At 46.9% G+C, this 22,673-nt stretch overlaps 1 protein-coding gene across 1 annotated transcript in view; it reads right to left on the bottom strand.

Moving 5' to 3' along the window:
* The window catches only part of CA8 (carbonic anhydrase 8 (inactive)), a 647,887-nt gene that overhangs the window by 147,802 nt on the left and 477,412 nt on the right, over positions 1-22,673 (bottom strand). Inside the window, exons 7-8 of the mRNA XM_085605561.1 lie at positions 21,894-22,006; positions 6,510-6,668 (exon numbers count right to left, since the gene is read on the bottom strand). Coding sequence (XP_085461687.1) covers positions 6,534-6,668; positions 21,894-22,006 — 248 coding nt within the window. The 3' untranslated portion in view covers positions 6,510-6,533. The remainder of the gene's footprint in view (positions 1-6,509; positions 6,669-21,893; positions 22,007-22,673) is intronic.

The following is a 22,673-nucleotide window of genomic DNA, read 5'->3' as shown; positions in this document are numbered from 1 at the left end:
TTACACAGAATCACAATTGCAATTGGAATAAGTGACCATTGCTCTGTTTGTTCAGCAGAGAGGCCAAAGGTTGGATGACCAAGTATTCTGAACACCTTTTTGACCCACTGACTGGCATTGTGAGAAATTTACACTGAATTCTGCCTTTTCTCATAATGTTACCTCACAGTGCATATCACATTAAACGTTAGGTCAGCATATTTTCCCATTTTTATAAAATTCAATGAACCAGAACTAATATTGACAGTCATGTAAAACCCTCACAGTGGATACACAACAGACTGTTAGACTAGAATTCAGCTGCACTGAAACAAATCAAGTAACATCTTTTCTGCAAATATCACAGAATTCTCACAAACTATGCTGAGAGTACGATCAGAATACTCCGCTAATGTAAAAAGAAAAGTATTTCATTGCCCTAAAAAATTTATAATTCTACAAATATTAATAATAAATTGCCTATAAACCCAATAAAGCATTCCAAGCTTTGATCATGTTCCCATTGATATGCATTTAATTAGTACGAAAATATTTGTTGTGGCGAGGATTAGCAGTGCAACATTTAATTTTATTATGCAAATTAAAACTTCATTTTCTTTGCAGCGTATACATATAAAAGATGTGAAAATTTGTACATAAAAGCTAGGACAATGGATAAACAGAAATACAAGAAAAAGGGATACAGCTTTATTGAAAACATTGGCATGAACATGTAAGTCCCTTTGAATGGCACACTGATGACCCTAAGCTTTCATTGCAGTTTTCTCCACGTTTGTAAGTTAAATACCCTGCCCTTGCAGCCCTACTTTATGTGGCCCTGTACTATTGTTACAACATGTAGAAATCAAGTGGAGCCAGAAGCACCGCTCACTAGAGTTGTGCATATAAGTGATCTTTTGCACAGAGACTGTGATGGAGGAGAATTACCCGACAGCAGGCATGATTTTCTAGGGTAGTAAGATCCCCCTCGCCACTGTGTCCCGCTCCCTGGCGAGTTCGGGCATGCAGCAGGGAAGCGGGTGGACAAGTACCCCTGAGCTTCCTGATACATGCACCTCGACCCTAGAGTATTACACGTGACCAGTCTGACAACGTTTTGTAAATTTCTCTTCAATAACCTAAGGTAACTCCTTTAGGCCTTCAGTAATGCCTGATCAGCCATGTAGTTGCATATGTACGTATACACACTCCTACACACATCACGCGCATTCAAAGATCAGCTTCTGCGATATAGCATATATGATGCATAGGGTGCACAGCCTGCTGCACAGTGCCTTTTGTAAAAGAGGACTCCTGTCAGTGCACTCTGTCTCTGCTGAGGGCTACACAAGGTTCAGGCCCGCTCCAATGCTGCAGCAGGGTAGATATAGTAGCAAATCCAACATAATTGCACAATTAATTAAAACCACTACAATCATAATTAGAAAAGTAAATAGAATCTGGAATAAAATAGGCAAGTCTTCATTAACTTACAATAATTAAAAGGTGATAAGCAAATATAAATTTCAATAAAAAATGTTCACAATTGGAGCACAAAGCTAAAATGTGAAGAGAGCAGTTTAAAAGCTTTCTTAATACTAAGTCCCTACATTTTAAAATGCACCCAGTTGATTGCAGGTCAGTGCCATCAAACAAGCTAGATACCACGGCATCCTTTTGTTTCCTAACTTTCAAACGTATAATAAACGGTCTTAATTTCCTTATTGCTCAAGGCAAATTCTGACAAATGCACACAATGTTCCTGCCTGAGAAGCAAATAGGACCTTCTGTGTTTTCCTCGACATGTATTCGACTATAGCAAAAACTCAGTGTAGGGAATAAACCAACCAAATCTAATTCTCACTAGTCTGCACTTCCGTCCAAAACACATGGGACGGTCCAAATACTTATATGTTCTTTGAAGGTGTATATACTAGGATTCCTCCACGCGTTTTCTTTTAATTTAGTCCTAATCAGGCTTCAAAATGCTGTAGGTCCAAATCGACATCAAAGCAGGCAGCTTAAACCCTTGCCACTAATAAGAATTTAAATGTGCATCCTATTTAGGATGAGCAATATGTCTCAAAAGCGCAGGGTCAGCCGCACAACTGGCAAAGAGTTACTGATGCCATTTTATAGAGTCGTTGATAAATAACGGTGTTAGTGACAGGATGGACTCCTGAGGAACCACTTGTAGCAGGGATGGGGTTGAGTCTCAGAGATTGAGATCTGGTTGATAAGGAACTGGAGGGTGGTCAATAGAGCCAAGCAAGGTGAAGAGAAGGGACGATAGTTAGAGTTATAAATTGCAGAAGCACGCACTAAAACTGCAGTACCTGGGCTTCCGTATTGCAGGCTATTTATTTTAATGAGGGGCATATTCTGCATGCATTCTGGGCTGTGGGCTGCTTCATCACACAGCGAGCGAATGGATAGATCTTCGTTGAGGCAACGCGTGGAGAAGGAATCCTTCAGGATCACTTGACAGGCAGCCTCCGATCAATGTTATTTAATAATGAGGCACACCTTGCACGATGCACATGAGTGACTCACCGTCCAGTCCCAGTAGTCAGAAGGATACTTGTCGATCATGGAACTTGCGACCACCAGCTCGGCCCTCAGTCCTACCCTGTGACTCCTAAGCCAATCTAGACGCTCATCCCTTGCTGTTTATGTTAGCAAACAGCATGAGAGCAGCACGAGGATCGGCTCAGTCAGGCACTGCCAGTTCTCCTTAGGAGGCTTGGAGGCTGTGGCAGCACTCACCAGCGCTCCTACATTGCGCAGGTAGGTGAAGATTCAAGTGCAGAAGCCGGGCTGGTCAAAGCAAGTTACCTATCCAACCCAACATGCGCACTTCACCCCAAGGAGTCCAGCAGCTGACCTGTTAATCATCCAAGCTCCCCCCTCCCGCTCACCACATGACGTCTCCTGTATTAAATGGCAAACTTTGCCTGATAATGCTGTGGACTGCAGCTAAAAAACCGAGGTAAAGGAATCAAAACTATTTTAAACACCATCCAGGGGCAACAAAACAAACAGGGGGGTGATGCCCACATGCTGCAATAAAGAAACCGCCGCTAATTATAAATAATATATACATATATAACATTTATATTATATTATGTGATATTATATTATACTATATTATATTATATTATATTATATTATATTATATTATATTATATTACCTCCTGGCAGTCGATAGTTATAGTTAGGACCTAGTTTCCATAGGAAAAGGGTTTTCTGACTTGCCTATACATTTGGCGCCGGTTGACAAAGCTTTACAAAATTTTCCAAAAAAGTGTCAAGTTGAGGCTTGTTGTGCATGGAAAGTTTCAGGGTAATCCATCAAGCGGGGGATGAGAAATGTTTCCCATGGTAATTTCGATACAGATTTAGACACAACTACAGCCCAAACTGCTGAATAGAATTACCAAATATGACAGAAAAGTTGCTTTTGGTCCAGAATGCACCCTTTTCATTATTTGGTGTAAATCTTTTCAGAAGTTTTCGAGACATTGAAAAAAACTAAATTTGTATATCTATGGTTGCAACTAAATTGCAACAATTTTGTGACAATCTGCAATTTATATGCGCCAACAGGAATGCTGTGATTGGCTGGCCGGAAAATGACCAGAAAGTTTGCAGCCGCCATTTTAAGTAACAGGACAGGGTCCCCTGGCCTGAAAATATAAAACAAAAGTGCTATAAGGTGTCAGGGTAAAGAGATTCTGACCCCATGAATGGAATATAGGGGTGTTTGTGTGACAGCTTATGAATTCAAAACATTGAAAAAGTGTTTTACCCCATCGTGTGATATTCACAAATGTGTCGCGATTCTCAGCACTGCTCCCTGTGTAACGTCATGAGTATTTGTGGATAGCTTTTAAATTAAAAATTTAAAAATATTCACTCAGACACTCACACACCCACTCATAGACTAACAAAGAGACTCACACACCAACTCATAGACCCACTCCGACACTCATATACTCACTAACAGACACACTCAGAGACTCACGCACTCACTCACATACCCACTCAGAGACTCATGCACCAACTCACAGATCCTCTCAGAGACTCATGGGCCAACTCACAGATCCACTCAGACACTCACACACCCACTCAGGGACGCATGCCGAGACTCATGTACCCACTTACAGACCCACTCAGACACTCTCACATCCACTCTCAAACCCACTAAGGCACTCATGCACCCACTCACACAACTACTCAGACACTCTCACAGCCACTCACAGACCCATTCAGACACTCATGTACCCACTCACAGTCCCACTCAGACATGTACACCCACTCACAGACCAACTCAGACACCAATGCACCCACTTACAGAACCACTTATACTCTCTCACACCCACTCACAGATCTACTCAGAGACTCATGCACTGATTCAATAACCCACTCAGATTCTCATGCACTTACAGACTAGCTCACACACTCATAGAGGCACTCGCAGACCCACTCAGACACTCTCACACCCACTCACAGACCAACTCAGACACTCATGCACCAATTCACATGCACCAAGTCAAAGACACACTCAGACAGTCACACCTCCACTAACAAACCTACTCAGAGACTCATAATATATATATATATAATTTGGCCCAGATTTCACTCATCTAAAACAGGGAAATATATGTGTGTGTGTATGTATGTATATATGTATATATATGTTTCCAAAGAGTCGTTGCGAGATCCCCGCTCTCCTTCCTTTCGACGCCGGTGCCAGCCGCAGTCGTAACTCCGCTTCTTATATCTTTCCAACAGGATGAAATCTGAGAGTTCCCAGAAAATAATCCAGCGGCACACCAAGGACAACACAATAAGATTTTTTATTGCGTTAAACATATATTATTATAAATATGATTATATCATATTTTAAGAAAAACAAGCTAACATAAAATGTAAAACATAAGCAATACTTTGTTATATATAATACAATAAGACAAGGAGCATTTAGCAGTCAGGTGCCAAACACCACAGGTGAATGGCACTAACACAAAATAGAATGTGAACACACAAATTACTGCATTGTAAATTGTTACTTAGCATGTGCAAAGTTAGCCGTGCGAATTTTGTGAATGCTAAGTACCATTTATATATCAGGAAGGCATTTATAAAATAATCCTGTTTCAAAAGGAAGATAAACAGGATTTTTCTGATCCCATAGGATACATTCCGTCACGAAAGTATCAAAATTGTAACATTCTGTCCATTCTTGTAGGGTTGAAATCTTTTTGTTATAGAAATTATTCCAATCTCTTCTTCCCCTAGTTGTATTGCTTTGTATTTCGGTTTAGCAAGCTGTTTCTAACATTGCTTCCATGTGGCCTTCCATTCTGTTTTACTGTCTTCACAATCAGGACTGATTCAGATGAGCTACGGTTTGGTACTAAACTAAGCCGTCACTATGATTACGAAGATCTGGAGCCTATATGGTGCATTCATAGGAGGTAAAGATGGGCAGAACACCTACCTTTTCTGATGGAGGGTGCCAATCAACTTGTCCAGAAAGAGATGGAAAACAAGATACATGTATTGAAGTTGGGGGCATTAGTGCAGTGGTACAGTGCTTTCTGAGGAAGTTGCCCTTTGAATTAAAGTAACATTGCTGCCATTAGTAAGGTGCTGATTATGCAGTTGTGGACTGTGGAAAAGCAATCCAGGTTCTGTATAGTGTGCCTTTTAGGGCACAGTAGGCTTTGCCACTAAAATTAATGCATGGATAACAGGGGCTGGAATTGAGCCCAGAATCGGCAATAACAGGTGTCCCAGTACTACATCGTCCATTGTCCAATATAGGGACCTTTTAAAATCCCATTTACCATCCGCTCAACACAGATGATAAATGGGATTGGGGGATTGCTGAGGACTGTTGGGAATGCTTCCAGTGCTAGACAGGCACATGCGAGAGGCTGTAGTGCTCTATGGAGCGGCGGTGGACTGTGCCTTTGCTTGTATCCCTTTCTATCTACACCAGGTAAAACTGGTCCGAGGGATCCGAAAACTGTGATTTCGGGTCCTGAAAAACAACACCACTGTTAGCATGGAGGAGCCACAGCATCCTGGGGATGTCCATGTGCCTTTAGCCTAAAAAGGCCCTCAGATTAGCTGGAGGACAATGCTGAAGCTGCTGGGCTTTCCAAGGTGTTTTTTGCTTGTCCCCTTCTTGTGAGTTATTGGACAGGATTACGAAGGACCATGTCCACGAGGGAACTAACATTTGAAAGATTTTCTGTTGAGCTCTGGGATAATCAGATAGTGGTGGGCAGTCTGTGAGCAAGGAGATCTGATGATTATTTAGGAGAAAAGAACAGCACATATTGCAGGGCTGGCGTGTCTCGGGGTAGATATTAGGCCATTAGGACAATCATTAGGTTCTGTCAGCATTAGAGAATTAGCATTTTAAATAAACAACCTGCATTAGCATTTCCATGTTATTCTAACAAAGAGCAAATTTGGTTCTGTTTATTATTAAACACATTTCCTTAAAAGTTTCATACCTGATGGGATGCCGAAACCCGCTGCTACTGGAAGGCTGCCCTGATGATCCTATCACTAAGAGGCTGAGTCGGTCTAAAGTTATCTCCAAGGATCCCGTCACAACCTTCTTGAAGTTCTGCTCCTTTATAATGGGACCTTAGTCTTCGAAACTCTTCAATCTGAAACAATGAAAACAAAACCTCTCAACAGCTTTGCCATCTTATATGAACAGTTCTGAAACCCGGAGGAACACGTCAGATGCCTGTTCATAAAAGACATGGGGCGATACTTTGATGTTGGTAAAGTGCGAGGGTCTAATGCTTCTGTTAGAGCTCACAAAAGCAAGTGAAGAGGAAAACTGATGACCGGCATTAAAAGGCAAGACAAACCCTTATTAGATATTGTATTTCAGCAGCAATTGCTCAATGAGAATAATATTCATTAGAAATAAGTTCTGTCCTTCTGGCCTGTTAGAGGTAACAGGTAATATGATTACATGATAAGTATGACACTTATATGAGCATGTAATGCAAAGATGCTGACACATCCTGCCTCACCTCATGGAGCTTCACAGGCTTTTTATACACAGTGCATGCAGTTGAAACTCCTGACTCACACTAAAAATCTACACAACATTGGCCCAGCATACCTCAATAGTCGCATCTCCTTTCACAAACCATCCAGGCAACTTCGTTAAGACAGACTCTTAATTTCCACATCCCACACATTTGCAGAACCAGATCCGAAGGTTGGGCCTTCTCCTACTTTGCTCCTAAAGAATGGAATGACCTACCTCTAAAGATCAGAGCCTCCTCCTCCTCCTCACTTCTGAGTTCCACAAGAAGCTGAAGAGATGGCTCTTCAAATAACCTGAGCATCCCAGGTGAGGCTAGACTTTCACCTGCCCAGTGCCAGGATACCCTCCCGGGTCATAATGCACTTTACTAATACACTTAACATAATGCCATTCACAAATGTACCATCTGCAAACAAAAATGTAGGATGATGATCAACATGATTAATATGTATTTAAAATTCTGATACATTTCATGGCAAGTAAAGGTATAGTGTATGGATGTTGGACAAGACCCCTTTTGCAGGGTTATCCCAGAACTTTTTGTCTTCCTCCTGTATTTATTCTGACCTGTTTTTATTAGTTGAATGACTCTGGGCACTTTACCACTGCTGATCAGTGCTAAAGTGCATGTGCTCTCTCTTGTAAACTTGGTAATATAGGACACCTGTTTGGCATATTCAATTTACCTGTACGTCCCTTGTACAGTGGTATCCTATATACTCAGGGCCAGTAAATTAAATACTACTAGTGGGCTTGCAGCACTGCTTGCACCACCCACCGATATAGCCTTTCAAACCTGTGTAATAAGTCCATGTAGTCGAGGTGTAGTATAAAGATTAAAGGTTTATTGATACAGTTCTTAGATGTAGATAGGTATCAAGCATAGAGCCCCACTAGGAGCAGCCTCCTCGCTGCTCAGCCAATACTCTCAACTGACAGACCACACTCAGGCATTCCAACACTCCATTACCTCACCACGCACTAACATTCCACAGTACATCCAGACTGGCTGAGCAGCATGGCAGAGAAGTAGGAAAAGGTGTATTGCACTGAAGACCACATACAACACACCTTTCCCCTTTAAGGAACAATAACAAAATGATAATACAATGAGTAAGCAAAGCAATAGCATAAATACACATAGATGTGAACATGCTGCAGAACACGTAACAGTAGAAGTAAAGCATTTAGAGGAAAATCATGCAAAACATTGCATTAATTAACAAAAAATGTGTAACACGCCTCTTCCCCTTTTTACGAAGCAAATGAAGAATAGTAATAGGAAAATGCAAAATGCCAAACAATGGTTACAATACAAATAAAACTTGTAACAAAGGGCAATAGAAGACATCCACGACAGCTTCAACGCCACAACCGCTCCGACAACCACCGAGACCTCCGCTCCCACGAACACCATCCGCACCAACTGTCTGCTTTCCTGGACCAACATCAACGACGACGACACCATCAAGATCATGAACACCATCCACTCCTGATCTCCGTCAGACCCTTGCCCACATAACATCTTCAACAAAGCCAGCCTCACCATCGCACCCCACCTCCGGAAAGCCATCAACATCTCCTTCGAAATAGCAACCTTCCCAGGGAGCTGGAAGCACGCTGAGATCAACGCCTTACTCAAGAAACCCAAAGCGGACCCCAAGGACCTCAAGAACTTCCGGCCCATCTCCCTGCTCCCGTTCCCGGCGAAGGTCATCGAGAAGACCGTCAACAAACAACTGACCCGGGGGCGTGGCTTGCCGTGAAACGAAATGGCCGCTCTGTGAGCGAGCTCCGCCGGCCGGAAAACTATCCTGAATTTATCCTGCACTCTGGGGTGAGCGTGGGCTGCCCAGGCTAGCTGGTACTGCGCCGGAAGGTGTGGTGCACTTGCGGTGGAGAGCGGAACCCGAAAGGAGTATCCCCGGCTGAGTTCACGGGCCGCGAGTCTGGCGGGCGACCCGGTGGGAGGCCCATCCTGGTGGCGAGGTCGGGACTGGTAGCTACTTGAGGCCGAGGCGGCCGCGACGGAATCAGGCCGGAGCAGTGAAGGCGGATGAGCGGAGTGCGGAGCGCGCCCGGCCTGGCCCAAAGACTGTGCGCTGAAGGTGGAGTGTGATCGCGGCGCTCCTGGAACTGGAGGTGTGGGGACGCGGCGGCACACCCGAGGCCCGTGAGGAGGCCTGTGATCGGCGCGCCGCCCGGAGCGAAGTTGGAGCGCTGTCGTGTGTCTGGCCCCCGGGGGCCTGCATGCGGTGACTGCGGCGCCTGCTGTGCCCGGCGGGGTACTAGCTGCCTTACCTGTTGCTGCCTGGACCCTGCTTGCCCCCGAGGGCGACCCATCGAGCGGTGCTGGGACCCGGTGGTGGCCACGTGGTGCAGAGCTGGAGTCGCTGGAGCTCCGCGGATGGCGGTGAGTGACGGGCCCTACTGGGAGCAGAGACAACCATGCGGGGGACAGGCGTGCAAGGGAACTGAGCAGGCTGGTGGACCCGGTCGCTGATTGTGGCGCTGTACTACTACTACAGGCTGGGCTGCGGAAAGGCGGCCATTGAGGGTGTCAGTTGTGCTGCACTGCCGAGGAGGCTGGCTGCCCGGCCTGGTGCTGAGAACTGGCTCGCCCTGGGTTGTAGCCCGGGGATAATCTGTCACAGGCTTTGCGAGGAGCTGGGAGGCCGACACAAGGGACCCGACGACGGGGGATGAGGAGAGGTGGTCGCCGCCTAACATCCTGCTTCTGGCGATAGTGTGGTCCTGACTGGGGTCGGCGCGGTGAGGGCCTGGTCTCTGGTGGAGACGGTTGGTTGGTGAGGCGAGCCGGACGCGTCCCCCTGAACATGGGAAAGCACGATTCCAGGCAGGCGAAGTTAACCTTCGACCACAAACGCTCAGCCAGGCAGGCTGAGACGGAGCAGGACCCCCCAGACGATGTGCGGCAGGACTCAACCCCCGTAGATCAGGGTGAAGATCTACGTACATTGATGCTCGAGATGCGCTCCAGCCTCCAGAACATAGACACGAAGTTGGACAATCTCACAAGTCAGCTGGACTCCGTAAAAACGCAGGTGTCGGCACATGAAACGCGGCTGGATACGCTCGAGACTAGACAATCGGAGTTCCATGAGTTTCAAGTGGAGACGAAGGGACAACTCCTACACATGGACAAATTGCTGAGCGTCATTCGCGCCAAAAACGAGGACTTGGAAGCGCGCTCGAGGCGCAATAATCTACGCGTTACGGGGGTGCCGGAGACCACCGCCATATCGAAAATGGAAACATACATAACCGACCTCCTTCATGAACTGTTTGACCCCGGCCTGTCGTCAGTATTTGCGGTGGAGAGGGCGCACAGGTCACTGGGACAAAAGCCCCCAGTCGGCGCGCCGCCTCGGCCCATAATTGCTCGTCTCCTGAATTATCAAGACCGGGATGTGATACTCAAATTAGCCAGGGAGAAAGGGACTATTACACACAAGGGCAACACGCTCTCCTTCTACCCGGACTTTACCCCGGCCGTCCAGGCTGCCCGCCGGGAGTTCTTGCCGGCTAAGCGGCTCCTCCTGCAGGCGCAGGTTCCCTATTCGCTGCTGTACCCAGCCAAATTAAAGGTGTCCTTCGATGGATCTACCCACATCTTTGTTGAGACTAAGGAAGCTATGAAATTTGCAAAACATGTGGGTCGTAAAGCGAGTCAGACACCCAAGAATGCTGATGGGACCGAGCCTGGTAATCTTAGCGATATTGAGTGATTGTGGCCCCCCATGCGGGCACCTTGATGTAAGGACATACTGACACTTGAGGGTATGTTTCCGGGTTACTTGGGGGTGTATGAGGGGAGTGCCCTGTACCCTGCTTCTGCTCACTGCCGTGGTCACGGATCTACTGTATTCAGGGTTTGGGAGGCCCGCATCCCCTGCAGTTCTTCCGGCCACCCTGTTCATTACAGGGTAGTGACCGGTGTAGCCACACCCCACTGGGAATGTTCCCCTGTACATTTACGGTTTCTGGGAGATGGGGTAGGGGAGGGTTCTTACACGACCCGGTTGGGGGGTTGGAGTGGGTGGGGGGAGGAGGACGGGAGTTTTTGTTTAAATGTTCAATGCCACAATTGATTTTCTGCCCTAGATATGTCGTCAGTTCAGTACAGATTGCTTCCATATACATGTCTATGTGTTATACAGTTGTTACGTGATGAAAAGGTCCAGATCTGGAACGACTCTGAATTGCATTACATGGAATGTCCGGGGGCTCAATGACCATAGAAAGGCACGGCTGGTACATGCATATATGGTGCGGCACTGTGTGGATGTGTGCATGCTGCAGGAAACCCACCTGCATACTGCCCCCGCCCCGCGGCTGAAACACGCCAGATGGGGCCGTGTTTACTCCGCAATCTACTCTAATAATCCCCGTGGGGTGGCCATATTGATCCGTCGAGGCTTGGACTGGCGGGAGGGTTCTGTTCTGTGCAACCCTGAGGGGAGATATGTTGTGGTTCAGGGGGTTCTGTGTGGAGTGCAGGTGGTGTTGGTAGCAGTCTACGGACCGAACGTGGATTCTCCTATGTTCTTCCATGAGCTGTGGGGGAAGGTGAGAAACACTGGCTGCGACACGTTCATCTGGGGTGGTGACTTTAATGCTGTGATGAATGACAGGGACGACAGACAGGGGGTGGCGCGTCCACTGAATCCGCTGGCGAGCTCGGCGATACGAGAGATTGTTGTGGACGGTGCGCTGGTGGATGTATGGCGTGGTCGGCATATTGGGCTACGGGAGGGCACTTGCATATCGGCACAGGGTAGTGCGTGGTCTCGCTTAGACTTCTCGCTGGTGTCGCGAGATGTTGCACTGTGGACGTCGAAGGCCGAACACATGTCCCGCTCGCTCTCGGATCACGCGCCCTGCATGTTAACACTAGTGCTCCCGGGCGAAGCTCCCCGGGCATTCTCATGGCGGCTCCCACCTCACGCGTTGTTAGACAAGGCCTTCAAGGAAGAGATCCGTACGGATGTTACCGACTATTTCGAGCGTAATGTGGGGTCAGTGAGCACGATGGCGACTCTATGGGAAGCCTTCAAGGTTGTCATTAGAGGTCAGTGTATTGCACGCCAGGCGGGTGTATTGAAGGCAATAAGGGGCACCCTGGCTTCGCTGGAGGCGGACATAAAACCGCTCGAGGGCGCGGTGTTTGTGGGGGAGGACCCGGAGGTGGCGGGGCGGTTGAAAACTAAATTGTTGGAATATAACGAAGAGGCCATGAGGGAGGTTAAATTTCTCGGTAAATATGCGGAAGCTCGCCGTTACGGCAAAGGTGGGAGGCCGGGAAAGCTATTGGCTAATATGACCAGGCAGAAGCGTCCCGCGTCGTATATCCATGAGCTGCGCACGGCTGAGGGTACACTAATACACACTAAGGGGGAGATTGGAAGGGCGTTCGCTGAGTTCTATTCAGGATTGTACACTACCACTCAGACTGAGTGCCCAGAGGGGCTTGAGTCCTTCCTGGACTCCATTGCACTGGTGTGGTTTAATAATAAGCATAGAGAGTATATGGATCTCCCAATAGACGCGGGGGATGTGGCACAGGTCATCAGGAGCCTGCCTCCGGATAAGGCGCCTGACCAGATGGCCTTACGACGGCCTTTTATAAGGCATATGTCGACGAGCTGGCGCCTCGGCTACTGGCGGTGTACGAGGAGGCCTTGGGAACTGGGGTCTTGCCAGGTACCATGCGCGAGGCGCTGATCATCACATTGCTGAAACCGGATAAGCCCGCTGACGACTTGCACTCGTACCGGCCTCTGTCTCTGATTAATGTCGACGTAAAGATACTGGCTAAGCTGTTGGCGAACCGGGTGCAACCAATGCTGCCGATGATTGCTCTACCAGATCAGTCAGGGTTTATACCGGGGAGGGCGACATCCCACAACTTACGTACGATATTTGCCACCCTACATTACCTCCATCCTGCGGTCAAGGCCGCGGTGGTGTTCTTGGACGCCACAAAAGCCTTTGACACTCTTGAATGGCCCTATCTGTTCCGAATACTGGAGAGGATGGGGTTCAGCGCGCTGCTGCTTCGGAAAATTCGCTTGCTGTACACTTTGCCCACCGCGCGGGTGCTGGTCAATGGCCGGGTGTCTGACCCGTTCAGCATATCGCGGGGAACTAGGCAGGGGTGCCCTTTATCCCCGCTGCTATTTGCCATAGCTATGGAACCGCTGGCAGCTAGGATCCGGCAGCACCACACGGCGAGGGGTATTGGTTTCAGCTCCAGGAGCCTTCTGATTTCGCTTTATGCGGACGATGTGACCCTTTATCTCATTAATCCCGCAGACAATCTTGATCCCATCCTGCGGGAATTCGTTCGCTTTGAAGGCCTCGCGGGCATATCCATCAACTGGGCTAAGTCGGTGGTCTTTCCCCTCACGGACGGAACCAAGGTGGTTGCCTCTGAATACCCGCTGCGTTGGGAGGCTGAGGAGGTCAAATATCTGGGAATTTGGATCAGCCGGGACACCCAGGAGATCTGGAATCTCAATTTCGGTAGGGCGGTGATGTGGCTCAGAGAAAAGGTGAAGATGTGGGCTTCCCTGCCGCTGTCGTTGACAGGGCGCATTGCGCTGACAAAAATGATTGTGCTGCCCAAGTTCCTTTATCTGTTCGCCAATATACCCGTGCCGCTTACGGCCCACTTCTTTGCTACTCTGCGTTCCTCCCTGATGGAGCTGGTGTGGGCTGGTGGGCAGGCCAGGGTGGCATGGGAGACGCTGACGCTGCCCCTCCGACGGGGGGGGTCGGGGGCCCCCGATTTGAAGCTGTATGCACTTTGTGCACAGGCACAGTTTTTACATTTCTGGGCCCACCCCACTCCTTTTCAGCCCCACGTCTCGGTGGAGCGGGATGTGATGGCGCCCCTTCCGCTGGGTGTCGCGATCTGTGCAAAGGCTCGCCGCCCGGGGGTGGACGTGGATACGGCGGAGCTGCTGAGGTGGGTGTGGGAGGAACTGCGTCGGAGAGCACAGGTTCCGCTGCTCTATGCCCTCTCGCTCCCCCTGCTGCGCAACCCATTGCTGCCCTGTGCTGCGGATGGGATGGCTGGTGGCCTGGCTGAGAGGTTGCGTCTTCGTACATTCGCTGACCTTTTCCCTGATGGTAGGTTCATGCCTCCCCCATCGCCGGAGGACGGAGAGACTGTGCCTTTCTCTGAGTTATTCCTGTACCACAGGCTCCGAGCGGCGTGCCGGGCGCTTTCAGGGGAGTTCCCCGCCGAGCCACCGGTCTTTCGGGCTCTGGAGGCGGTGGTGGGCTCCCCGTCGCCCCGCAAACTGGTTACTCGTATATATCGCCTTATGCAAGACGCGGTGCCCACTGCGATGCCGAACGCTCTGCTAAAATGGAATGAAGAGCTTCAGCCTGAGGTGTCGGAGGAACAGTGGGAGTTCTGTTGCGGGCAGCTCACTGAGCTTTCGCCGAATTATAACTTGCGCCTCATACACTTTAAATTTCTACATCGCTTCTACAGGACACCCATCAGCCTGAAAAGGATGGGACTTCGGGAGACGGATGATCGCTGGAGGTGCGGCTCCGCCGCAGCTTCCTTCTTACATATCGCGTGGTCCTGCCCCAAACTGGATAGCTATTGGCCTCAAGTGTTTCAAGTGATTAACCTGATTGTGAGTAGTGCAGAGGTTCCCTCTCCCCTGATTGGGCTGCTGGGGTATGTCCGAGCCACCCCGCCACAGACGCGCAAATTGCAGGCTTTGCTCTTGTTGTTTGCCAAGAGGCGAGTGGCCATCCATTGGGGGCGGCGGGGGGTGCCCACGGTGAAGGGATGGCTGGCGGATGTCACGTATGGATGCACGCAGCTGGCCACGTTCTGGGAGCTGATGCCTGTTGCCTCCAGACCCAGGGAAATCTGGGAGCCGTTTGTGAGTTGGGCTCAGGAACATCAGCGCACAGAGTCGGAGGTGGACGGCCAGAGTGCCTGATGGATCAGGGGATATTGTTGTGCATGGGAGTGATGTGGTGCTCCTGGTCGTGTATGCAGGAAGCACATGAGGAGTTTGATTGCCCTGGATGGCGGAACTTGGATCTCTCGGGGGTTGCCTTCTCCAGGTGCCGCTGCGTGGAGGGTGGGTCTTATGGGCCTCTGGACTGGACTGCTCGAGATGTGGTCCCCAGCTGGATACTGCGAAGTTGATGGTCGCAACTTGATGTCATTATTCTGTCTGACGCTATCTAGGGAGCTGTATGTACCACGATTGTGATGTCACGTGGCAAGTTTGGTTTTGTTTTGTTTTGTTTTATTTGTTTTGAAGTTGCACGCTACTTGATTTACATGACTTCAACAGTGTATGAGTTTGATCCGTACAGTCGGCGAAAAGCCGCGCACATTGGCTGCCTGCCTCCGGGTTGTTGGCTAAACAGCAGTGTACACTACTATGGCAAAATAAAGGTTTTGAAAACTTAAAAAAAAAAAAAAAAAAAAAAAAACAACTGACCCACTACCTCTAGGAGAACAGCATCCTGGAGCCATCCCAGTCCGGGTTCTGCAGCAACTACAGCACCGAAACTGCCCTCATCGCCGCCACCGATGACGTCAGGACCCTGCTAGACAACGGAGAAACTGCGGCCCTCATCCTCCTGGACCTGTCAGCTGCCTTTGACACGGTCTGCCACCACACACTACGAACACGCCTCCACGACGCCGGGATCCAAGAGAAGGCCCTGGACTGGACCATCTCCTTCCTCTCCGGCAGAACACAGAGTGTCCGGCTACCCCCCTTCTGCTCCGAAGCCACTGAGATCATCTGCGGCGTACCCCAGGGCTCATCCCTCAGCACAACGCTGTTCAACATCTACATGGCACCGCTCGCCCACGTCGCCCGACTGCACGACCTCAACAGCATCTCCTACGCCGATGACACCCAGCTGATCCTCTCCCTCACCAAGGACCCTCACACTGCCAAAACCAACATCCATGAAGGAATGAATGCCGTCGCCGAATGGATGAGGAACAGCGGTCTGAAGCTGAACTGAGACAAGATGGAGGTCCTCTTCCTCGGATCCACCCCTTTGGCCTGGGATGACTCTTGGTGGCCGACCGCACTGGGAACAGCTCCAACACCCACCGACCACGCACGCAACCAAGGGATCATCCTCAACTCAACCCTCTCCATGACCAAGCAGGTCAACGCCGTCTCTTTCTCCTGCTTCAACACCCTCCGCATGCTCCACAAGATCTACAAGTGGATCCCCACCGAAACGAGAAGAACGGTCACCCTGGCCTTGTCAGCAGCAGGTTGGACTACGGAAACGCCCTCTATGCAGGAGCCTCGGCCAAACTCCTGAAACGGCTTCAATGCATCCAGACGCCTCTGCACGCCTGATCCTTGATATCCCTCGCCGCAGCCACATCACACCCCACCTGAGAGACCTGCATTGGCTCCCCGTCAACAAGAGGATAACCTTCAAGCTCCTCACCCACGCACACAAGGCACTGCACAACACCGGACCAGCATAACAACAGACAACTCAGCAAAAGCGCAAGAGACGGACCAGAAAAAAATACACTCTCAACAAGAAACACCAAGCAGAACTCTCATACTCACATACACAAGGAAAAGGTTAGTAAAGATCCAACACATAATCCCTAGAGAGAAGTAAAAGAGGAGTAAAAAGGGGCAAAAGCTACACCCTGTTGGATTTTGAAAATAAGTCCAACATGACAGTAAATAGGTGTGGAATCACACACAGGTACCATGTGCAAAGTGAAAAACACACACTGTCAGAAAATCATAGCAGTAGATCCTACACACAGTGGATTTGTAGATCCAGCACTGTAAAGTAAAGTATCAAGTGGAAACACTGTAGGTGACATTTCCACGCACAAGTGGGATATCACATAGCCAGTAGGCTATCATAACGTATACCTCAAATAATGACAATTTCTTTACTGAAACTTGCAAACAAAGTACATGTAGAAACAAAGTAGGTGGCATATCCACATACCATTGGAAGGTCACATAGCCAGTAGGCTTTCATAACGTATACTTTAATTAATGACAATCCCCTTACTAAAACTTACAAACAAAGCACTGTAAAGAATCATGTAGAAACAAAATAGGTGACAAATCCACGTACCAGTGGAAGGCCACATAGCCAAAAGGCTATTACAACATAAACCTTGAACTAATCCACGTACAGTAAATATGCAGAGGTGGAGTCAATAACAATCACGTTCCAAAATCCATGAAAGAAATAGTGAAAATTCCACATACAGATATTAGAGGTGAAAATGCAAACTGTTAAATTTTAAAATAGACATTAGAGTAAAATATTCTGCAATACATGCAACCCAATAAGTAAAGTATTGAAGATAAGAAACAAAGCAATTTAAAATAAGAGATACTTCTCTCCGGTGAGCGACTTCTCACCCGAAGTCCCAGAAGGCCAAGGAGAATCCATTATTCTATGACAGCTCCGAGAATTCCATAAAGGAAGAGGTTTCAAGACATCACTCGTCAAGTTTTTTTTTCCAGTGGAAACAAATGACCCAGTCTTCTAGAATATAATGGTTTGGTTAAAAATACTGAAGATGTCCAAGTAATATTTCCAAGGAGGATGAAGATGAAGCAGGTTGTGGAAGAAATAAAAAATTAGACAAGACAAACTTCTGTCTATATTTCCTTGTAGCATATGCATCAGCTGAGTCTGAAGAAAACATACTAGAGGCACACAAAGAGGAAGCAGGAAATTTAGATCGTCAATTACTTCAACCAAGAAGTGACCTAATAATCCTTCGATTCGATTTAACCTAACACTCAGAGTTTCCATGTGTTTAACCTCCATACTGAAGCAGCAACTTGACAATTTCAACATGCCCGTCTGGCAGCGCGTCATGGAACGGAGTCAACCCATCCACATGACTGAGTAGGTCTTCCTCTGTACAGCTCTGCAAAATCTCCCGGACACATAATGCACTGCCATGGTTACAAGTTTAAAACGTGGTTGGAAGAAAACAATGAATCACAAAAATAGTACGAATCCAGGTGGTGCCTCCAAACTCAAAATGGCAGCACGTTGAAGGACGTAGAGCAGGGTGGCTCTCGGCAGGAGCACGATCCAACAATTTTCAAAGAGTTATGGTGATGCTGAAAAGGTACGTCACACAGGGGAGATCCTTGGTCACAGGAAGTTCACGCGACTACAGCTCGAGAAAAGGAGATGCCTCGCGCCGTGTTAAAATGTCGCCAGTAAATAACGATAACTGACAGGGCTGATATGGTGCTCGGGAACCGTTTTCTTCAATTAAAATGAAAATGCAGACAAAATAAAAGTCTGACTGACCTCCAGTAGATGGCAGCAAATATCCACTCACTTCCGCCGGTAAAATCAATAAAATTAGACCGTCGATTGAATTGTGGAAAAGTGAAATTAGCACTTCAGCTCGGCTCTTGAGCCTCTCAGTCAGCCCCCTGACCTGTCAAAGCCTGGGAAACACTGCCCAAAACTTGCCCTTTTTCTCCATTTCTGAATCCCCTTCTCTGGCTCCAACTCTCCCTCGCTAAATTTGGGCTCCTCTTCCCAGACCTGGGTTCTCTGTCCAGGCTCTGGGCTCTCTGTCTCGGCACTGGTTCTGGATTTCTTCACCCGTTCTGGGCTTACTGTCTCAGTTCTGAGGACTTTCATTCAAAAGCAGCGGGTCAAATTGTGGGGAATGTATCAAAGAGTTATTATTGTTACTCTCTTCCAAAATACACTCTCCTAATGCAGCTGAAAGTGGAAGAAGAAAAACTCTCCAAGGTAGAAAGCAGGAAGAGCATTAACTGGCACACTTACATAAAGGCGACCGATGGAAGGTCAATGGTGGGGCTCGCTCAGGGGTACCAGTATGCTTTTAAATCCGTAGTTTCAAGAAATTCTTTACCTTGTAGCTTCTTCAGAATTCAAAAAGTAGTAATCCAAAAGATGGTACATGTAGATTTTTTGCAGATCGCCGCCAAATGAAATAAGTCCATGTAGTGGAGGTGTAGTATAAAGATGAAGGGTTTATTGATACAGTTCTTAGATGTAGATAGGTATCAAGCAGAGAGCCCTACCAGGAGCAGCCTCCTCGCTGCTCAGCCCATACTCTCAACTGAAAGACCACACTCAGGCATTTCAACACTCCATTACCTCACCACGCACCAACATTCCACAGTACATCCAGACTGGCTGAGCAGCAAGGCAGAGAAGTAGGAAAAGGTGTACTGCACTGAAGACCACATACAAAAACCTGTCTCAGGCCTCTGCCACTGCAATACTGTCACAGGGATGTGACAAATAAAGAGTTTGCCACGTCTGAAACCCCCCCTTTTACTACATATATGTCACTCCTAAGGTAGGCCCTAGGTAGCAGTAAGGGCAGGGTCAGAAAATAACACCCATTTCAATAGGTGCTACGAAGAAGAAATGCTTTCATTTCTCCATCCTTTTCCAATTTTGTATGTGTGGTGCACTGTACAGCGCACGTACACAGTGGGAAATCTTTTAAAGTTAGTCTGAGCATAACATTGTGTACTGGAAGGCTATCCTTCCAGTGCAAAACCTATGCTAGAATCACACAGCCCCCCATGCAAAATGGTGCAAAGGTGTGTGCATGGCACACAGCAGCTAATTTCAGCGACAGCTCTGGGGAGAGGAGAGGAGAGTGCCATATTTATGTAAATATGGCGCTCTACTGCTCTCTTCTTCTCACACAACACAGCACAGCTTTTTTTGCCTGCTGCGCTGCGTTGCGTGAAATGTTAGTAAGTCTGCCCCTTAGACTCATAAAAGAGCTTGCCATTGTATAAAATGAAAGACAACACAGCAACATACCAAAATCCAAACTGAAGTATTTCCCTTGAAAGCTATATATAAGTCTGTTCTATGCTGTTTTCAAATATTTCAAGGCATCAAAAAACCTTAAGAGTTTGACAACAAACCATTTATCAAAGTCAAAACAATAATTTACTGTTAGAATCCTTTAATGTGCAATATTAAACCTTTTACATTAAAAAACCCTGCCGTGACAAGCCAAGCATTGATGGGGAGATGAAGGTAGCGGAGTGACCTTTCCTTTGCTTAGAATATCTCAAAGTTTTACCCTTTACGTGAAACCAAATGCGCGTAATCAATGTCTGCCTCTGTTCTTCTCCATTTGTTTTCAAACACAAGTTTAAATCTATTTATTTGTATCCGTCTATTTGAAGTTTTATATAGAACAAGCTTGAACGTGCGTCATTGCTCATAACGTTAAAAAGGGAAAAACATAATTTAAGATGAACTGACAAAATGTCAAACTATCTTGAGGAACAAAGATGATAGTTGTGTTTTGTGGGCATAGATACGCTAACGTTGGAACACTGAGGGGTAGATTTTCAAACATTTTGCGCTGGGTTGATGTCACAAGAGTGACACTAACCAGCACAAAATGTTTTTCTACCAATGTATTTTCCTGCACAAAACTTGTTTTGCGTTGGAAATTACCCTACAAGTAACATAAAGCAGCGTGAAGCATTTCTTTGTATCACTTAACGCCAAAGGGGGTGTTACATAGTTGGTACATGCAACCACCCATGCCTTTTGATGCAAAGTCCTATTTACCTACAATTGCAGACAGGGTTTAGTGCCAAAAGTTAACACTACCTGAAAGAAGGCATTAAGAGGAGAAATGTTTTTATGTATCCTTTTTTTCCCTATGTTGCATGCGTTCTGCACTGTGTAGCACATATACAAAGTGGGGAAGGTGTTTGAACTTGTCTAAGCTTAGTATTTTGTACAGGAAGGGTACCCTTCCTGTACAAAACCTATGCTAGACTCGGGCACACACCTTAGAGCTATGGCGCTAAGATGTGTGCCTAAAAGGTGCATGCCTTGCCCATGGCAGCTGAAATCAGCACCGGTGCTAGGAAGAAGTGAGGAGTGAGCTATATCTCGGTCATACAATGCAGCGCAGCATATTTGCCTGCTGAGCTGCATTCCGTGACATCTTTGGAAATCTTCCCAAGTCAGAAACAAAACATATATTGAGGTAAAATAAGTGTCAGTTTTATTCAGGGGCAAAGAGCACACTTGGGGCCAGATTTATCTATGTGTCACCCAATGCAGCGCAAAAGCCATAAATGCTGCACTGCGTTGCGTGACAGAGAGAGATCAGGAGAGTGCCATATCTATAGAGATATGGCACTCTCCCCCCTTTACCTAGCACCAGAACAGAATTTTGCTGCCGAGTGCCAATCACACACCTTAGCGTCATAGTGCAAGGGTGTGTGCATGAGTCTAGCATAGGGTGTGTACTGGAAGCGTTCCCTACCCGAGCAAAATACTATGATAGACAAGTTTGAAAACTTTTCCTACTTTGTATGCGTGCTGTGCCATACAACACACATGCAAAGCCGGTAAAGAATGGAGAAATAAAAACTTTTCTCCTTTTAACGTCTTGTTTCAAGTGACGTTAATTTTTGGTGCAAAACTCTATGTTAGTAGATAGATTTTTGCATTAATAGGCTGCATGGGAATACATAGGGTAGCACCCATGGAATGCTCCCTTGAAGCTAAGTAATGCCAAGCAGTGCTTCATGCTGGTTTGCGTCACTTTCAGACTACTTTCCAGCACCAAACAAGTTTGCCACTCGAAAGTAAATTAATAAAAACATTTTGTGCTTGTTTGCATCACTTTTATAACACAAATCCAGTGCAAAATGATAGTAAAACTAGCCCCTGGTTACCGAGGCAAAATGAGAGCATGAATTGGAATGAGTTTCCGATAAACTATCACAGATTCTATAAACATTTTTACCTGTGTTTGAGAGACTGTTAAAGGATATCGGAATAATATCCAAGTGACACCTTCACTGCAGGGTGGAATGGTGAGGGACCCTTCATAGACCCAGTAATCACGGAGGAGCGGGTCTGCAAAATAAAGCATAAAACAGATGACTAATCCGATAGAAATCAATAATACGCACTGACAAACTACAATTTGTAGTAGGTACAGTTGCACTACAGCAGGTCCACACATGTTCTACAAAATGCTTTTCACAACCCAACGACTGAAGACCTTCCCCTAGCTCTCTTGTATCTTTTCTGTGCAGAAATCTCCACTATGGTGGTAAAGATATCTGCACATGTAGATATATGTTTTATTAGTTACTTGTGGGAGAGAAAAGGGGGAGTGGCTGGAAAATGGGGCATGCTTTCTACTAAATTAGATTACTTTAATAAAATTTAAGAAGGGGCTTGGGGAGGGACACTCTAATACAAAAACCTACACATTGTTATTCTCTAACTTCACTTCTAAAGTTCTTGAAGCCCAAAAGTTGTCCAAACAGGCTCCCTGTACTACAGGCTTGCCTTGATATAAGTCAAGCACCACACATGGCTAAACACCATTACTTCAACACACTCTTATAGAAAATAATTAAATCAAATAATGGCCCCTTAAAACTAATATAAAATAAATATATAGAAAAAGTTCAAATGAAAGATAATTATTGAATCATTATTTTGTTATTTTTAAATGTAATAAAGCAGTTAACATAAAAACATTTTGTAAACTGTTATCAGAAAAATAAATTAA

This window comes from Triturus cristatus, chromosome 5_1 (assembly GCF_964204655.1).
Source record: "Triturus cristatus chromosome 5_1, aTriCri1.1, whole genome shotgun sequence".
NCBI classification, from domain to species: Eukaryota; Metazoa; Chordata; class Amphibia; order Caudata; family Salamandridae; genus Triturus; species Triturus cristatus.
Note: the sequence above shows the minus strand (reverse complement) of the source record. Positions and strands in the feature narration are given on the sequence as shown.